Source organism: Macaca nemestrina, chromosome 10, assembly GCF_043159975.1.
Source record: "Macaca nemestrina isolate mMacNem1 chromosome 10, mMacNem.hap1, whole genome shotgun sequence".
Lineage (NCBI taxonomy): Eukaryota > Metazoa > Chordata > Mammalia > Primates > Cercopithecidae > Macaca > Macaca nemestrina.
The window spans coordinates 11,188,858-11,209,119 of NC_092134.1; the positions used below are offsets into that span (position 1 = coordinate 11,188,858).

At 47.7% G+C, this 20,262-nt stretch overlaps 1 protein-coding gene across 1 annotated transcript in view; it reads right to left on the bottom strand.

The window, feature by feature from the left end:
• Positions 1 to 18,288, bottom strand: part of LOC105494463 (proteasome 26S subunit, non-ATPase 9) — a 28,984-nt gene extending 10,696 nt beyond the window's left edge. The window contains exons 1-4 of the mRNA XM_011762890.3: positions 18,025 to 18,288; positions 11,909 to 12,011; positions 6,723 to 6,934; positions 2,338 to 2,439 (exon numbers count right to left, since the gene is read on the bottom strand). Of these exons, the coding sequence (XP_011761192.1) occupies positions 2,338 to 2,439; positions 6,723 to 6,934; positions 11,909 to 12,011; positions 18,025 to 18,162 (555 nt within the window). The 5' untranslated portion in view covers positions 18,163 to 18,288. The remainder of the gene's footprint in view (positions 1 to 2,337; positions 2,440 to 6,722; positions 6,935 to 11,908; positions 12,012 to 18,024) is intronic.
• Positions 18,289 to 20,262: the final 1,974 nt, after the last annotated feature.

A 20,262-nucleotide genomic window follows, 5' to 3' on the forward strand; every position in this document is an offset into this window, starting at 1 on the left:
TTGGGAGGCCGATGTGGACAGATCACGAGGTCAGGTGATTGAGACTATCCTGGCTAACATGGTGAAACCCCGTCTCTACTAAAAAAAACAAAAAATTAGCAGGGCGTGGTGGCACACGCCTGTAGTCCCAGCTACTCGGGAGGCAGAGGCAGGAGAATGGCGTGAACCCAGGAGGCAGAGCTTGCAGTGAGCCGAGATTGCGCCACTGCACTCCAGCCTGGGCCACAGAGCAAGACTCCATCTAAAAAAAAAAAGAAAAACTCACGGGACCGTACACTGAAAAAGGTGGATCTTGGTGCAGGTAAATTACACCTTAATAATATTAAAATCAACTGGCAGCTCTGCGTGCTTGTAGTCTTTCTGAAGGACACGTGGCTGGAAAGTGGCTGCCTCAGGAGGAGAGGTGATGAAAATGTACAATTGTGATGGTTTCTGTGACTACACTAAAAACCACTTTAAATGGGTGAACTGTGTAGTATGTGAATTAAATCTCAATAAAACTGTTGTAAAAATAATAAAAATAGGCAGGGCACAGTGGCTCACATCTGTAGTCCCAGCACTTTGGGAGGCCAGTTCGAGACCAGCCTGGCCAACATGGCGAAACCTCATCTCTACTAAAAATACAAAAATTAGCCAGGCATGGTGGAGTGTACCTGTAATCTCAGCTACCCAGGAGGCTGAGGCAGGAGAATCACTTGAACGTGGGAGGCGGAGGTTGCAGTGAGGCAAGATTGCACCACTGCACTCCAGCCTGGGTGACAGAGTGAGACTCCGTCTCAAATAAAAATTTAAAAAATAATAATAATAACAATAAATTCCAGATAGACTAAAGGAAAAACAAAAATGAAACAATAAAAGAATTAAAAGCTTTTTTTTTTTTTTTTGAGATGGAGTCTTGCTCTGTCACCCAGGCTGGAGTGCAATGGCGTGATTTCGGCTCACTGCAAGCTCCGCCTCCCGGGTTCAAGGGATTCTCCTTCCTCAGCCTCCCCAGTAGCTGGGACTATAGGCGTGTGCCACCATGCCCGGCTAATTTTTCGTTTTTTTAGTAGAGACGGGGTTTCACCATGTTAGCCAGGATGGTCTCAATCACCCTGACCTCATGATCTGCCCACCTCGGCCTCCCAAAGCTCTGGGATTACAGGTGTGAGCCACCGTGCCCGGCCAAGAATTTATTTAAAAAAAAAAAAAAATTTCTTTAAGCAGACACAAAATGCAAGAGCCATAAGCAAAACAACTGATAAATTTCACAAAATCATTTTAAACATCCATACAAGTTACAGATTTGATGACAGTATCAGTGCAGAAATGATGGCCTGACCACTAGCAGGGGCACAGGCAACTGTGAGCCATCTCCTGACCTGACCTGGCCTGGCCTGCACTGATGCGTTACAAGTAGATGAACCACGCAGCTGAGCAGGAGTCAAAAAATCCAGAACTGTTGGGTTAACTGGAGACTTCATTTGGGAACCAAAAACTTTAGTTAATAATTTTCCTGGGCTTTGCCACAGTGTCACTCCTGAAAAGTGTGGATCTTTGCTACAAACAACAACAAAAATTCTAGCCTGGACAACATAGCAAGACCCCACCTCTACAAAATATAACAAAATTAGCCAGTGACGTAGCTATGATGGCACCACCACACTCCAGCCTGGGTGACAGAGCATGACCCTGTCTTTTAAAAAAAAAAGAAAAAAAAAAGAAAAGAAAAGATCTCTAAGAAACCTAGTTAAATGAAAACAGAGGCAGGGTAGAGGAGAGGGGAATTTAGGTTAGGGTAGCCAGGAAAGGCCCCCTGAGAGCATGTCACCAGTGTAAAACAGAAAGAGGATGAAGAGGAAGAGCATTCTAGGCAGAAGGAATAGCAAGTGTAAAGGCCTTGAATGGGGCTGTGCTGAACAACACCATGAAGGCAGCAGTTCAGGGCCTCAGCAACACTTCCAGCAACTCCAGGACTATAGACCAGAGGCCGTGTGCTATGACCTGAATGTCTGTGGCCCCCTGAAATTCATATGTTGAAATCCTAACCACCAATGTGATGGTATTAGGGGTGGGGCCTCTGCGAGGTGATTAGGTCGTGAGAGGTGAAGCCCCAACTGGGATTAGTGCCCTTATACAAGAGCTCCCAGGGTTCCGATGAGGACATAGCAAGAAGGCACCACCTAGGAGCTAGGAAGCAAGCCCTCCCCAGACACAAAATTGGCTGGTGCCTTGATCTTGGACTTCCCTGCCTCCAGAGCTGTGAAAAATGAACTTCTGTAGTTTGTAAACCACCCAGCCTATGTCACGCTGTTAGAGAAGCCCAAACAGACCAAGACACCAGGTAGCCCCACTCACCCCCTCACTGTGCTGCACCACACTGCCAATGTTATGAAGTGACTGGAAATTCTGGGTGTTCACAGAGCCGAACTCCACAATCTCATCATCCACTTGCAGACCCTGGAAAGGGAAGGAAAAATGGAAAATCAGGCTAGAGGTTCAGTGTGCTCCTGGTGTTCTCTAACCTTCAATACCCAATTTAACGTCAAAGTCATGAGTTTGTTTTCTACAGGGTAGGCTCAGAACAAAGAGGTTAGGGATGTAGACATCTCATGCAGGAAGGGGCAGTGGCTAATGGGGCCACCTCCTCCTTGGGTTCCTTTGAGGGCAGCTCTAGTAAAGATGACCAGGTCTGCCCAATGTCTGAGAGCTGGCAATTACCAGACACTGTGAAGGCCTTGAGGAGCATGGGAAAGGCCAAATGCTGCTCTCTGGGGTCCTAACCCAGGTTCAAGGGTAAGAGAAGGCAAGCCACGCTGGGCCCATTTTATTCAGTGGTCAACATTTAGACAAGACATTTGCCCTAGAAGCCCTCAGACAAGCAGCCACAGGCACAGGGTGGACCCAAGACTAGAGTGACACTCTTGTTCTAGGTCCTAAGAACACAGACGACCACTCATTCACCCCTTTAACAAATATTTGTTGTGGGCCAACTGGCACTGGGGTAGATGCTGTAGATGGGGTAGTGAACGAGATGGAGCTTCTGTGCAACTTACAGACTTGTGATCATTAAAGAAGACTGGTGCCGGGCGCGGTGGCTCAAGCCTGTAATCCTAGCACTTTGGGAGGCCGAGACGGGCGGATCACGAGGTCAGGAGATCGAGACCATCCTGGCTAACATGGTGAAACCCCGTCTCTACTAAAAAATACAAAAAACTGCCGGGCGCGGTGGCTCAAGCCTGTAATCCCAGCACTTTGGGAGGCCGAGACGGGCGGATCACAAGGTCAGGAGATCGAGACCATCCTGGCTAACATGGTGAAACCCCGTCTCTACTAAAAAAATACAAAAAACTAGCCGGGCGAGGTGGCGGACGCCTGTAGTCCCAGCTACTCGGGAGGCTGAGGCAGGAGAATGGCGTGAACCCGGGAGGTGGAGCTTGCAGTGAGCTGAGATCCGGCCACTGCACTCCAGCTTGGGTGACAGAGCGAGACTCTGTCTCAAAAAAAAAAAAAAAAAATACAAAAAACTAGCCGGGCGAGGTGGCGGGCGCCTGTAGTCCCAGCTACTCGGGAGGCTGAGGCAGGAGAATGGCATAAACCCAGGAGGCGGAGCTTGCAGTGAGCTGAGATCCGGCCACTGCACTCCAGCCTGGGCCACAAAGCGAGACTCCGTCTCAAAAAAAAAAAAAAAGACTGGTAGGACCAGGGTTTAGGACCCCATTCCACCTGTCAGGAACTATGTATCCTGACACAAGTTACTTCAGGTCTGTGAGGCTTTTTCTCGAGGATGAAATGAGTAAAGATTAGGACCTACCCCAGAAGTGGCTGTGGAATTATATTTAACTACATCTCCACAAAAAAAAATGTATAAGAATGTTCACAGCTGGCTGGGCATGGTGGTTCACGCCTGTAATCCCAGCACTTTGGGAGGCCGAGGCGGGTGGATCACGAGGTCAGGAGATCGAGACCATCCTGGCTAACACGGTGAAACTCCGCCTCTACTAAAAATACAAAAAATTAGCCAGGCGTGGTGGTGGGCGCCTGTAGTCCCAGCTACTCGGGAGGCTGAGGCAGGAGAATGGCGTGAACCTGGGAGGTGGAGCTTGCAGTGAGCCGAGATTATGCGACTGCACTCCAGTCTGGGAGACACAGCGAGACTCCGTGTCAAAAAAAAAAAAAAAAAGAATGTTCATAGCAACACTCTTCATAATAGCAAAAAGTGGTAACAATCCAAATGCCCATTAACTGACAAATGGAAAAATAAAATATGACATATCCAGGTAGTGGACTATTATTTGGCCGTAAAAAGGAATGAAGGGGCCGGGCGCGGTGGCTCAAGCCTGTAATCCCAGCACTTTGGGAGGCCGAGACGGGCGGATCACGAGGTCAGGAGATCGAGACCATCCTGGCGAACACAGTGAAACCCCGTCTCTACTAAAAAAATACAAAAAACTAGCCGGGCGAGGTGGCGGGCGCCTGTAGTCCCAGCTACACAGGAGGCTGAGGCAGGAGAATGGCGTAAACCCGGGAGGCGGAGCTTGCAGTGAGCTGAGATCCGGCCACTGCGCTCCAGCCCCGGCGACAGAGCGAGACTCCGTCTCAAAAAAAAAAAAAAAAGGAATGAAGGGCCAGGCATGGCAGCTCATGCCTGTAATTCCAGCACTTTGGGAGGCCGAGGCAGGAGGATCGCTTGAAGCTGGGAGTTCAAGACCAGCCTGGGCAACATAGTGAGAACCCATCTCTAAAAAAAAAAATGGAAATAAAAAATTAACCAGGCATGGTGGCGTGTGCCTACAGTCCTAGCTGCTTGGGAGGCAGAGGTAGGAGGATCACTTGACTCTGTGAGTTTGAGGCTGCAGTGAGCTATGATGGCACCATGGCACTCAAGTCTGGGTGACAGAGTAAGACCCTGTCTGTAAACAAATGAAGCACTGATCCATGCTACAATATGGATGGCTTGAAAATATGCTAAGTGAAAGAAGCCAGTCATAAAAGGTCACATATTATATGATTCCACTTAGAGGAAATGCCCAGAATAGACAAATCCATAGAGACAGAAAGTAGGTAACTGCGTGCAGGGAGCTGGGGGATTGGGAAGTGATGGCAAATCACTATAGAGTTTCTTTACAGGAACAATGTTCTGAAATTGATTATGGCTGGGCATGGTGGCTCATGCCTATAATCCCAGCATTTTGGGAGGCCAAGGTGGTAGAATCACTTGAGCCCACAAGGTGGAGACCAACCTACGCAACATAGTGAAACCCCCTTTTTTTTTTTTAAGACAGAGTCTCACTCTCTCACCAGGCTGGAGTGTAGTGACACGATCTCCACTCACTGCAACCTCCACCTCCTGGGTTCATGAGATTCTCCTGCCTCAGCCTCCTGAGTAGCTGGGATTACAGGCACATGTCACCACACCTGGCTAACATTTGTATTTTTAGTAGAGATGGGGTTTCGCCATGTTGGCCAGGCTGGTCTTGAACTCCTGACGTCAGATGATCACCCACCTAAGCCTCCCAAAGTGCTGGGATTACAGGCGTGAGCCACCACACCTGGCTGAAAATTTTTTAAATAGAAATAAAATTGATTGTGGTGATGCATAGCTCTGTGATATACTAAAAAACACTAAGCACTTTAAATGGGTAATTTTTTTTTTTTTTTTTTTTTTTTGAGACGGAGTCTCGCTGTGTCACCCAGGCTGGAGTGCAGTGGCCGGATCTCAGCTCACTGCAAGCTCTGCCTCCCGGGTTTTTATGCCATTCTCCTGCCTCAGCCTCCCGAGTAGCCGGGACTACAGGCGCCCGCCACCTCACCCGGCTAGTTTTTTGTATTTTTTAGTAGAGACGGGGTTTCACCATGTTAGCCAGGATGGTCTCGAACTCCTGACCTCGTGATCCGCCCGTCTCGGCCTCCCAAAGTGCTGGGATTACAGGCTTGAGCCACCGTGCCCGGCCTATTTTTTTTTTTTTTTTTTTTTTTGAGACAGAGTCTCACTCTGTTGCGCAGGCTGGAGTGCAGTGGCATGATTTTCATATTTTTAGTGGAGGCGGGGTTTCACCATGTTGGCCAGGTTGGTCTCGAACTCCTGACCTCAAGTGATCCACCGGCCTTGGCCTCCCAATGTGCTGGGATTACAGGCGTGAGCCTGTAATTTTTTTTAAGACAAGGTCTCACTCTGTCACCCAGGCTGGAGTGCAGTGGCACAGTTACAGCTCACTGCAACCTCGACTTCCTGAGCCCAAGTGATCCTCCCACCTCAGCTTTCCAAGTAGCCTCAGCCTTCTCAAGTGTTGGGATTACAGGCATGAGCCACTGTGCCCAGCCTAAGGTTTTTTTTAACACACCACATAACATGCATAACTAATTCATTTGGCAGGATGCCATTCTCATTTTCATCATTCAGTGCCCAGCTAAAATAAGCCCCAAGAAGAGATCCTCTCCCTCTCTTGGGACATTTATCATCTTCTGTCACTGGGAACAGGTCACTCCCCCACCAATGTAGTGGGCAGCCGGGGCTGACCCCTCTCTAAAACTCTGCCCCCAGCACAGGGCTGGATACACAGCAGGCCTCACTCAGTGTTTATTAAATGAGTAACTGAACTCAGCACCGCAGCATGGAGACAACTAGTCTGAACTCAGCACCGCAGCATGGAGACAACTGGTCTGTCTTTCCACACCCCTGAAGGCTACCTGACCCACAGTGTCCCCTGGGCATGGACTTGAGTGGCCAACCCCTGGATTACCGCAATGCTGGCTGGGGAGCCAGGGCTGATGCTGTTCACTTTGGCGAAGGCCTGTGGAGGGCCCTGGCTCTCACTCTGGTCCAGTTTGCGGTTCATGGCCTCTTTGTGGGCCTCAGCCATGTCCCGGGCCTGCTTCTCCTTGTCACGAGCATGCAGCTGGTGCAGGGCCTCCTCCACCTGCTTCATCACCGCCTTGTGATCATTCTGCAGGCCTGGGATGAGAACCACACATCAAGGGCCAAGGAAGACAGCGGAGGACACAAGACTCCTACGTTCATTCACTGAAGAGTTAACAAGTGCTTACTACATGCCAGACATGCAGCTAGAGGCGAAGAGGAGTCTCTGACCAAGACAGAGGACATTCTCTCATGGAGTATTCAGTCCTGCAAGGAGCAGCTCCAGAATAAGTAATTACAGTAACATCCGATGACTGCAGGGAGGCCTGGCCAGCAGGAAAGTCTGCCCTTCCTACTCTAGGAGATGAAGGAAGACTTCCTGAAGGCAGTGCTGTCTCGGGTGAGCCCTGAGAGGTAAGCAGAAGGAAGGTAACGTCCAGCTGAATCCACAGGCATGAACTCAAAGGCATATGAGGGGCTGGCACTGTGGTCATGTGAATGAATGACTCAGGCTGGGGGTAATCAAGATTTCACTTTTCTCTGAAATCCTCTAGAAGGAAAAATGCTGCATAAGCCGGGCACAGTGGCTCACGCCTGTAATCTCAGCACTTTGGGAGGCCAAGGCAAGAGGATCACGAGGTTAAGAGATTGAGATCACCTAGCCAACATGGTGAAACCCCGTCTCTACTAAAAAATACAAAAATGAGCTGGGCGTGGTGGCATGTGCCTGTAATCCCAGCTACTTGGGAGGCTGAAGCAGGAGAACTGCTTGAACCCGGGAGGCGGAGGTTGCAACGAGCCGAGATAGTGCCACTGCCCTCCAGCCTGGCAACAAAGCGAGACTTAGTCTCAAAAAAAAAAAACAAAAACGGCCGGGCGCGGTGGCTCAAGCCTGTAATCCCAGCACTTTGGGAGGCCGAGACGGGCGGATCACGAGGTCAGGAGATCGAGACCATCCTGGCTAACATGGTGAAACCCCGTCTCTACTAAAAAATACAAAAAACTAGCCGGGCGAGGTGGCGGGCGCCTGTAGTCCCAGCTACTCGGGAGGCTGAGGCAGGAGAATGGCGTAAACCCGGGAGGCGGAGCTTGCAGTGAGCCGAGATCGCACCACTGCTCCAGCCTGGGTGACAGAGCGAGACTCCGTCTCAAAAAAACAAAAACAAAAACAAAAACAATGCTGCGTAAGCCTGGTAATCCTGGAGACACTCAGTCCAGGAGAGGGAGTCCACAGGGAGGTAGCCAAAGGGCACCCCTGCTACAGGGCTCCTGCCAATTGATGGGGTTTGGGAGGAAAAGCCCATGCCATGAAATCTTTGATTTTTCCAGAAAAGCTGAAAATGGGAATGTCTGAAGTGAAATTCTCTGATTTTTCAGTATAGACAGCTAATTCAAAATGTTGTGAACCACCATGGCAATCTGCAGGCCACGCCAGCACAGCAGCTGGTATTTTGATACCCTGTGCCTGTCAGTGGGCTTGCCATACTACCTGACCTGCCTCCTCTGCCACTGTCACTTTAGAGCAAAGGTGAGACCCTCAGTCGTTAAGGGATTCAAGTTCTCAACCCACAGGAGCAGATGTGGGAAAAGAACCCAGATCTGAACAAGTGGAGACATGTGCCTGGGAGGCAGACTTACATAACACATGGTCACTTTCACTAGAAAACCCCCCCCCCGATGAGAGGTCCACAGCATCCCTAGAATCTGCAATGCCTGGCACACAGGAAGTGCTCAATACACAGCTACTAGGGAATGGAGCGAATGACTATTTACAACATATTACAATTCTAATCAAAATGTTACTGAAAGGGTTTTTTTCAGTACAAAATGTTTCTGCAGTATATTTCAAAACACAAATTTGCAATTACAAACATACCATATTAATATAAGCTGTTGGCCAGGTGCAGTGGCTCACGCCTATAATCCCAGCATTTTTTTTTTTTTTTTTTTTGAGGCGGAGTCTCGCTCTGTCGCCCAGGCTGGAGTGCAGTGGCGCTATCTCGGCTCACTGCAAGCTCTGCCTCCCGGGTTCCCGCCATTCTCCTGCCTCAGCCTCCCGAGTAGCTGGGACTACAGGCGCCGCCACCACGCCCGGCTAATTTTTTTTGTATTTGTAGTGGAGACGGGGTTTCATTGTGTTAGCCAGGATGGTCTCGATCTCCTGACCTCGTGATCCGCCTGTCTCGGCCTCCCAAAGTGCTGAGATTACAGGCTTAAGCCACTGCGCCCGGCCAATCCCAGCATTTTGTGAGGCTGAGGCAGGCAGATCACCTGAGGTCAGGAGTTCAAGACCAGTCTGGCCAACATGGTGAAACCCCGTCTCTAATAAAATATAAAAATTAGCAGGGCTTGATGGTGGATGCTTGTAATCCCAGCTACTTAGGAGGCTGAGACGGGAGAATCATTTGAACCCGGGAGACGGTGGGTGCATTGAGTGAGCCGAGATCGTGCCACTGCACTCCAGCCTAGGCGGCTAAGTGAGATTCCATCTCAAAAAAAAAAAGAAAAATTAGTCAGGTGTGGTGGTAGGCACCTGAAATCCCAGCTACTCGGGAGGCTGAGGCCAGAGAATCACTTGAACCTGGGAGGTGGAGGTTGCAGTGAGCTGAGATCACACCACTGCACTCCAGCCTGGCAAAGAGGAAGACTCTGTCTCAAAATATATATATACACACACACGGATATGTATATTTTGCATATATACATATGTGTGTATATACATAAATATATACACATACGTGTATATATATACACACATACATATGTGTGTATAAAATATATATGTATATATTTATATAAGTATGTATAACACATGTATGTTATGTATTATATATGTATGTATAACATATATGTTAACATATGTGTATATTTTATATACACACATATATTATATATACATATATTACATATACACATATGTATATTATATATACACATATGTATATTATATATACATATATACACGTATGTTTTACATTTATACACATATATATTTATATATACACACACGTATATTTTATATATACATACATATATATATTATATATATGTATATATGCTGCTAACAACACAGGAGACTACATACAGAAGCCAAAGGACCTCTGCATTATTTTCCAATTTTTTTTTTTTGAGCAGAGTTTCGCTCTTGTTGCCCAGGCTGGAGTGCAATGGCACAATCTCAGCTCACTGCAACCTCCACCTCCTGGATTCAAGCGATTCTCCTGCCTCAGCCTCCCGAGTAACTGAGATTACAGGTTCGCACCACCATGCCCGGCTAATTTTGTATTTTCAGTAGAGATGGTGTTTTTCCATGTTGGCCAGGCTAGTCTCGAACTCCCGACCTCAGGTGATCCGCCCACCTCGGCCTCCCAAAGTGCTGGGATTACAGGCGTGAGCCACCGCGCCAGGCCATTATTTTCCAATTTGTATGTAAATCTATAACTGTTCTTTAAAAAAGTTATTTTGTACAATAAAATAAACTTGTGAGAATATTCTTTTTTTTTTTTTTTTTTTTTGAGACAGAGTTTTGTTTGCTGTGTCGCCCAGAGTGGAGTGCAGTGGCGCTATCTCGGCTCACTGCAACCTCCGCCTACTGGGTTCAAGCGATTCTCCTGTCTCAGCCTCCCGAGTAGCTGGAATTACAGGCATGTGCCACCACATCCAGCTAATTTTTGTATTTTTAGTAGAGACAGGATTTCACCATGTTGGTCAGGCTAGTCTCAAACTCCTGACCTCAGGTGATCTGCCCGCCTTGGCCTCCCAAAGTGCTGGGATTACAGGCATGAGCCACCACACCCGGCCAAGAACAGATTTTTCAAAAAAAGACCAATAAGGAATTGCTCAGATTTTTTTTTTTTTTTTTTTTTTGAGATGGTCTCTTGCTCTGTCACCCGGGAGGTGGAGGTTGCAGTGAGCCAAGATCGTGCCACTGCACTCCAACCTGGGTGACAGAGTGAGACGCTGTCTCAAAAAATAAATAAATAAATAAGATGTGATGCAGATGGAATCAAGATTCAAATAGATTAAAGAGGAGTTAGTAACTGAAAAATGTGGAGGATAAATGTTAATAGGACTCTGTGGTGGAGACGGTTGTCTACCTATGGCTGAGTGGATAACGGCCTCCAACACATCCACATCCTAGCCCCTAGAACCTGGGAATATGCCACCTTACATGGCAAAAGGGGCTCTGAAGATGTGATCAAGGACCTTAAGATGAGGACATGATCCTGGATTATCCAGGCAGGCCTGGTGTCATCACAGAGGTCTTTATAGGTGCAAGAGGGAGGCAGGAGAGTGAGAGACAGAGATGTGATGACAGAATCAGAGTGAGGGAAATGCAGTTGCCAGCTTTGTAGATGGACAAAGCCATGAGCCTAGGACAGTGGGCAGCCTTTGGAAACCAGAAAAGACCAGGAAACAGGTTCTCCCCTAGATCCTCCAGAAGGAGCCAGTCCTGCCAACACCTTGATTTTAGTCAGTGAGACCCATCTGGATTTCTTATCTCCAGTTACTAAGTCTGTGGTCATTTGTTACGGCAGAAACAGAAAACAAATATACTATCCAATCTGTACTCTCTCCTAGCTCTTTAATTAAAAACAAATCATGCCTGTAATCCCAGCACCTTGGAAGGCCGAGGCAGGAGGACCACTTGAGTCCAGGAGTTCAAGACTCACCTGGGCCACTTAGCATGACTTGTCTCTACTAAAAAAAAATTAGCCGGGCACAGTGACACACGCCTATAGTCCCAGCTACATGGGAGGCTGAGACAGGAGGATCACTTGGAGCCTGGGGAGTTGAGACTGTAGTGAGTCATGTTAGCGCCACTGCACTCCAGTGTGGAAGACAGAGCAAGACCCTGGCTCAAAAAAAAAAGGGAGAGAAAATGAAACCAGAAATATAGAAGCTTAGAGTCTAGCCCATTCCTTTAGTTCTCAGTCCTTGAAGGGGGATAAGATAATCCCATCAAGGCAGAAGAGAAGGCAGTGGATAACACAGATCCTTGGTTTTATTTGTATGCCTCTAACACTTCCCACCACAAGGCGGGGAAAGTCCTCTAAGAGGGCCACTCACATATGATGTTGTGCCGGGCGGTGCGGACTTGGTACAGGTCCACGTCTGACCGGGGGTAGCCCTCACAGTCCACCAGCGGCTCGTTCATCCCAATGCCTTTTTGCTGGAGGAAAGAAATGTGGTTAAAAGGTGCTCATGGGTGTAATGTCCCCAGGATGTCTTTCCCAAGACCCTTCTCCTCTGAAGTCATAATAAAGGTGACAGTATCAGTGTCACATACCGATCACTTAGACCAGGGGCTCTATTCATGTCCTCACAACTACCCTGGGGTGGGCACCGTGTCTTTCATTTTTTGTTTTTATTTATTATTTTTTATTTTTTATTTTTTTTTGAGACGGAGTCTCGCTCTGTCGCCCAGGCTAGAGTGCAGTGGCCGGATCTCGGCTCACTGCAAGCTCCGCCTCCCGGGTTTATGCCATTCTCCTGCCTCAGCCTCCTGAGTAGCTGGGACTACAGGCGCCCGCCACCTCGCCCGGCTAGTTTTTTGTATTTTTTAGTAGAGACGGGGTTTCATCATGTTAGCCAGGATGGTCTCGATCTCCTGACCTCGTGATCCGCCCGTCTCGGCCTCCCAAAGTGCTGGGATTACAGGCTTGAGCCACCAGGCCTGGCCTCGTTTTTTATTTTTAATGCAAGTAATGCATGATTGCATTCTTTTTTGAAGTTAACACAGTGCCGATAAAACCAAAGACTCCTTTGAGCATCATCCCCAAGGCCAGCCTCTTCCTCCCCTCCTTCAGACCCTCCTTCCCACAGGTGGCTGACACCTGGCTGCTGGCCCTGGAAGCTAGAGGGGAGTGAGAAGTCCAAACGGCATCCAGCTGTGGCAGGGCTTTGAGTCTTCTGAAAATAAAAAGATCTAAAAGGCCTTTCCAAGAAGGAAACAGCGATAGCACCAGCTGCCTCCAGGGAGAGGAACTGGGTGGCTGGGTGACAGGGCAGGGAGAGAGAAGCTCCACTTTACATCCCTCTGTAGGTTTTGAATTTTGCCTTTGGGAATGTATTCTCTATTCAAAACAACCCTTTCTTTTCTTCTTTTTTTTTTTTTTTTTTTTTTAACATTTTAAAGATATGAGTTGGAGGAGAGTACACAAAAGCAGTGAAACCAGTCGCATGGCTCAGGGGAGGGGCTCTGCAGTTGGTTAGACTTTAATTTGAATCTCAATTCTGCCGCGTACAAGCTGGACATCCTTAGCTGAGACCTTCTCCTCTCTAAGCCTCAGCTTCCTCAATTATAAAATGGGAGTAAGAGCACTCGCCTCCCTCCCTACCTGCTGCAAGACCTAATGAGCTGACCCACAGAGTACTCAGCACAGTGCCACGTGCATACACAACGCAGTGGGTTCAAGAGTGGCCCCCAAAAACAGATAACCACATGCTAACCCCTAGAACCTGTAAATATGACTTTATTTGAAAAAGAGTCTTTGTAGATGTAATTATGTTAAGGATCTCGAGATAAGCTCATCTGGTGGCTGGTGTCCTCAAAAAAGAAAGGCAGAGGTAGGTGTGGGACAGAGAAACAGGAGGAAGGCCATGTGAAGATGCAGGCAGAGCTGTAAGCCAAGGACCACCGGCAGCCACCAGAGGCTGGGAGAAAGGCCTGGAAGCTTCTCTCTCAGAGCCTGTAGGAGCCAACCCTGCTGACATCTTGATTTCAGACTTCTGGCCTCCAGAGCTGGCACAGAGTAAATTCCTGTTTTAAGTCCCCAACTCTGTGGTGTTATGGTGGCCCCAGAAAACGATTATGCACAGTCATAGTCATAAACAGTGGCTGTAAGGATTAGTCAGTCCAGGGACAAGTTGCCAGTGTACGCAGGCACTGAGAAGAGCCTTGCTCCCTTTCTCTCTGGAAGCCTCCGGGTTACACCCAAACCTACTGTCCACTGTGCAAGGAGATAGTTCTCCATACTCCCCTAACACAGGATTCACCATGACACTGCAGAAATGCCCCAGGGGCTAAAAACCTGTATCAGCTCCTGCCTTCCCACAGTGATTAAGAGTTAACCAGCCTTTGAGAATCAATATCACATTGGATAATGCTTCTCAAAGGGTGGGATCCATAACACTGGCAGCTCACACACAGGGCATTAAATAACCCTGAATCAAAAATACATATTCCTTTCCCAATTCTCTTCAATCCTTCAATTGTCAAGGCAAAAGTGTCCATTTGGTGCTGGTCTTTGCAACACCCCAGTTACTTGCTATCTCTAGGACCCTCCATTTTTATAAGTTTTATTGAGATATAATTCAGATACCATATAACTGACTCATGTAAAGTATAAAAGTTAACGGCTTTTGTGTTTGTTTGTTTTGAGACAAGATTTCTTTCTGTTGACCAGGCTGGGGTACAGTGGTGTGTTCATAGCTCACTGCAACCTTGAACTCCTGAGTTCAAGCAATCCGCCTCAGCCTCCTAAGTAGCTGGGACCACAGGTACATGTCACCACACCTGGCTAATTTTTAATTTTTTGTTTTAAGACAGAGCCTTGTTCTGTCGCCCAGGCTGGAGTGCAGCGGCGCGATCTCGACTCACTGCAAGCTCTGTCTCCCGGGTTCATGCCATTCTCCTGCCTCAGTCTCCCGGGAGTAGCTGGGACTACAGGCACCCGCCACCACGCCCGGCTAATTTTTTTGTATTTTTAGTAGAGACGGGGTTTCACCGTGTTAGCCAGGATGGTCTCGATCTCCTGACCTCATGATCCGCCCGCCTCGGCCTCCCAAAGTGCTGGGATTACAGGCGTGAGCCACCGCACCAAGCCTTTAATTTTTAATTTTTTGTAAAGATAGGTTCTCACTGTGTTGCCCAGGCTAGTCTCAAACCCCTGGCCTCAAGTGATCCTCCTGCCTCAGACTCCCAAAGTCCTGGGATTATAGGCATGAGCCACCACACCTGGCCACTGACCATTTTTATTGATCATATTTTCTTTGGAGAAATGTTTATTCAGATCCTTTCCCTGTCTTCTAATTGGTTCTCTTTTTATTATTGAGTTATAAGAGCTCTTACTATAGCCTAGATACTATCCTTTTATCAGAGAAATGATATGCAAATATTTTCTCCTATTCTGGAGCTTATCTTTTCACTTTCTTTACTAAGTCCTTTGAAACACAGTTTTAAATGTTGAAATCCAACTTATCATTTTTTCTTTTGTAGCTTGTGTTTTTGGTGCCATATCTAAAAAGGCTTTGCCCAATCCAAGGTCATGAAGATTTACTCCTATGTTTTATTATACGAGATTTATAGTTTACAGTTTTGGCTGCCCACTTTTTTTTTTTTTTTTCTGAGACGGAGTCTGTCACCCAGCCTGGAGTGTCATGGCGCAATCTTGATTCACTGTAACCTCCACCTCCCAGGTTTAAGCGATTCTCCTGCATCAGCCTCCCGAGTAGCTGGGATTACAGGTGTGTATCACCACGCCTGGCTCATTTTTGTATTTTAGTAGAGATGGGGTTTCACCACATTGGCCAGGCTGGTCTCGAACGCCTGACCTCAAATGACCCGCATGCCTCGGCCTTCCAAAGTGCTGGGATTAAAGTCGTGAGCCACTATGCCTGGCCTTTTTTTTTTTTATTATTATTAAAAAAAGAGACAGCATCTCACTCTGTCACCCAAAAGGGAATGCAGTGGTGCAATTATAGCTCACTGCAGCCTCAACATCCAGGGCTCAAGCAATCCTCCCGCCTCAGCCTCCCAAGTAGCTGGGACTACAGGCATGTACCACCATGCCCAACTAATTTAAAAACTTTTTTTTTTTTGTAGAGGCACAGTCTCGCTATGCTACCGAGGCTGGTATTGAACTTCTGGCCTCAAGTGATCCTCCCACCTTGGCCACTCAAATAATGAGCCACTGTACCCAAACCCTTTTCTTTTTTTGAGACAGAGTCTTGCTCTGTCGCCCAGGCTGGAGTGCAGTGGCAGGATCTCAGCTCACTGCAACCTCCACCTCCCGGGTTCGAGTGATTCTCCTGCCTCAGCCTCCCAAGTAGCTGGGACTACAGGCATGCGCCATCACGCCTGGCTAATTTTTGTTATTTTTAGTAGAGTCGGGATTTCACCATGTTGGCCAGGCTGGTCTCAAACTCCTGACCTCAGGTGATCCACCCGCCTCAGTCTCCCAAAGTGCTGGGATTACGGGTGTGAGCCACCACGCCCGGCCCAAACCCACTTTTTAAAAACAAACAGAGCAGGGTTTCAGGCTGAAAGCCTTCAGCAAGCAACAGCAGCCAGCCAGAAGCAACGAACGTGCCATATCAACCTGCAAAGCATCTGACCTTATATTTAAGAGAAAAGATTCTCATTTTCCATATGTAGCCGAGTTTTGAAATTTTCTTTCAAAATACATTTATGGGCAAGGCACTGTGGCTCATGCCTGTGACTCCAACACTTTGGGAGGCAGAGGCAGGAGGACTGCTTGAGCCCAGGAGTTTGAGACCAGTCTGAGCAACAGAGCAAGACCTCGTAGCTACAAAAAATATAAAAATTAGCTGGGCATGGTGGCACGTACCTGCAGTCTCAGCTACTTGGGAGGCTGAGGTAGGAGGATTGCTTGAGCCCAGGAGGTTGAGGCTGCAGTGAGCCAAGATGGTGCCACTGAACTCCAGCCTGGGCAACAGAGCGAGACCCTGTCTCAATAATAATAATAATAATACATTTATATAAGATTAAAAGTAGATCTATTTAAATAAAAATATAAAAGGAATAACAGTACAAGTGGTATATGCATATAGTATCCTGCATGTGGTAGAAAATAAACTAAAGTTTGAGAAATTGCTGGTAATTCGCTTGAAAGCACAGGTTCTGAATGGAACAGACCTGAGGTCTGAATGCCACTTTAAGCATACAGTCAGTACCCAGTAAAATGGTTCTCTGGCCCTCCATATGAAACTTCATCTTATGGCCAGACGCAGTGGCTCACACCTGTAATCCCAGCACTTGGGAAGGCCGAGGTGGGCGGATCACCTGAGGTCAGGAGTTCAACACCGCCATGACCAACATGGTGAAACCCTGTCTCTACTTAAAATACAAAATTAGCCTGGCATACCAGCCCGCGCCTGTAATCCCTACCACTCAGGAGGCTGAGGCAGGAGAATCATTTGAACCCGGGAGGCGGAGGCTGCAGTGAGCCGAGATTGAGCCACTGCACTCCAGCCTGGGTGACAAAGCGGGACTCTGTCTCAAACCAAAAAAAAAAAGAAACTTCATTTACATCACCTAAAATGCATTCCATCCCACCCTACTTGGGCGTAATTAATTGAATCTTCCTCTGCGAACTGATTTGTGATTTTATACTAGGTGGCATAAGAAAATCTGCATCAGCTTTTGAGCCAGACCCATCGCTGCCAATTCCAACCCGCATGACCTTAGATAGGCGTTTGCCCCACTCTGGGCCTCAGTTTCCTCCTTATGCAATAAGGATGAGCCTTATTTGTCACTCAAAGTCCGGTCCTTAGACCTCTAGCATCAGCATTGCTGGGAGTTGACTACAAATGCAGAATCTGATCCCTTGCCTCAAACAAAATCTTCATTTTAATAAGATCTCCAGGTAATTCACATACACACTGAAGTTTAAGAAGTTATGATGCAATCAGCAAATGCCAGGTGCAGTAGCTCACGCCTGTAATCCCAGCACTTTGAAAGGCCGAAACGGGAGGATCGCTTGAGGCCAACAGTTCGATACCAACCTGGGCAACAGAGCGAGACTCTGTCTTTACAAAAAATACAAAATTAAGAGAAGGCAGTCAGCGAAGCACATGACAGCTGTTCAATCACCAAGTAACACCTGTTTCCCCCTCCCTAAAATGGAGAAAGTAACAGCATCCATCTCAAAGGGTTGTTGTGAGGATTAAATGAACTCAACAATGCACAGCACTTAAACCAGCGCCTAGCACACAGTAGGGCTCCATAAACGCTTGCTGGATATCAATATAGCTAACTGTTAAGTTACTAAGGTTCTTTAACTGCCTTCTTGTGCCGACAGAGGCCGCACTTGCGGCGCCTTGGGCCTCCCAGGGAGAAGATCCATTGCGGAACGCCCAAGTTGAGGCGGCCCTGGCTTCCCAGTCCTCCAGAGACGGGGGGCCGGGTTAGGCGACCTGGGGCGCCCCGAACCCACACTCACGCTTTCTAGCACGTCATAGTTGGCCTTGATCTGCGCCTCTATCTCCTCCTTGCGCCGCATCAGCTCCTGGACGTCGCTGACAGTCACGGCGCCGGCCTGCGAGGAGCCTCCGCTCTGCCTCGCTTCCTCCTCAGACATAGCGAACCTCGGGCCGCGATTCCACACACCCGGCTCCCGGGCTACGGACGACGCCCCAGTAGACCGTAACTACGGCTCCGCCCATGGGCCAAAACACCACAGCCGTCCGCGAGCGCGACAACAGGCAAGGGGTGGGGCTTGGGGTGGGGCTTGGCGGCGGAGCTGGGTCGCCGGAAGCCGCGCCCTGACGGAACACGTGCGCCTGTGGTGACCCGGCAGGAGTAGCGTCGGCAGCGATGGATCCCCACGTAGGTGCATACAAACGCTAGGGGATGATCTCGCGTCAGCTGACTCATTTTCTTTCCTCATTCGTGCAACAGACATTTATTGAGCGCCTACTGTATGGATGGATACTGTACGGCAGAGAACCGCCGCGTGGCGCTCCAATTCAGTTCTTCACATCCACACAGCCGTGGAGGATTTACAAAATACATTAAGATTCCTTATCCCTCACTTTACAGATCCGATATGCCTGAGTACAAACCCCGTATCTTGCCACCAAACGGCAATCTGTGTGACCCTAAGTCACTACTTGCTTCTCTGAGCCTCAGTTTCCTCATCTGTAAAATGGGGCAGTAATTGATAGCAGCTCTCATAGAGCTGTCCTGCTAACAAATATTCATGGAATGCTTCCTATAAGCCACATACTGTTGAAGGTGCTGGATGTTCCTGTTAAGGCCTCTATAAATTGTAGTGATAATAATAACGGTAACAGTGTTTATTTATTGATACTTATAATGTGCCAGACGGTGTTCTAAGTGCCTGACATATATTAATTCAACAACATCATGAAGCTAGATTATTACCTCCCAGTTTGACAGCTGAGAAAACCGTCTCAATAACCGATTTACCCAACTAGCAAAATGTGAGGCCAAAATTCCAACCCAGCTTAACTAAATGATCAACTTTGATATCTGACCATGTGCCTCTAATATTCTGTCTGGAAAAGGGCTTAACGGTCATCTGTGTAGTATTCAAACATGTTTGCCCTGAATTTAATCATTGGAAAACAGACGTATCCAAAAGAAGGGACATACTTCAAAACAACTGGCCTGAAAACTTCAAAAAAAGTCAATGTTGTGAAATACACATGGGGAATGAGGGGTGGGGGAAGGGAAAGGAGGCGGATATGCAATTACCTAGATTTAAGAACACTGAAGATATGCATCAACTAAATGTAATGGGCTGGGTATGGTGGCTCATGCCTGTAATCCCAGCACTTTGGGAGGTGGGAGTTCAAGACCAGCCTCACCAACATGGTGAAACCCTGTCTCTACCAAAAATATAAAAAACTAGCCGGGTGTGGTGGCACACAGCTGTAATCCCAGGCATTCAGGAGACTGAGAAGGTCTTGAACCCCTGGCCTCAAGTGACCCAGCCCAGCTCGGCCTTCCAAAGTGCTGGGATTGCAGGAGTGAGCCACCACGCCCCTCAGAAATAAACTAACATTTCTAACATTGTCGAGAGAGAGAGATACAGGTGCAGTGGCTCATGCCTTGTAGTCCCATTACTCTGGGAGATCAAAGCAGGAGGATCCCTTAGGTCCAGGAGTTTGAGACCAGCCTGGGCAACATATCAAGATCTCCGTCTCTACAAAAAAAAAAAAAAATTATTCAGGAGATGATCAGGTGTGGTGGTTCACACCTGTAATCCCAGCACTTTGGGAGGCTGAGGTGGGCGGATCACTTGAGGTCAGGAGTTCAAGACCAGCCTGGCCAACATGGTGAAACACCGTCTCTACTAAAAATACAAAAATTACCAAGGCACAGTGCCACACACTTGTAATCCCAGCTACCTGGGAGGCTGACGCAGGATAATCGTTTGAACCTCAGAGGCGGAGGTTGTAGTGAACCAAGATCGTGCCACTGCACTCCAGCCTGGACCATATAGTGAGACTCCGTCTCAAAAAAAAGAAAGAGATAGATATATATTTGTAGACAAGAGATAAATAAGGTAAATATGGCAAAATGTAAATAATTGGTGACTCTGTAAATTACTTGTAAATTATTTACATGTACAAAATGTAAATAATTGGTGAAACATATATAAATGTTCTTTATAATGTTTTTGGAACTTTTCTGTGAGTTTAAAACCACTTCA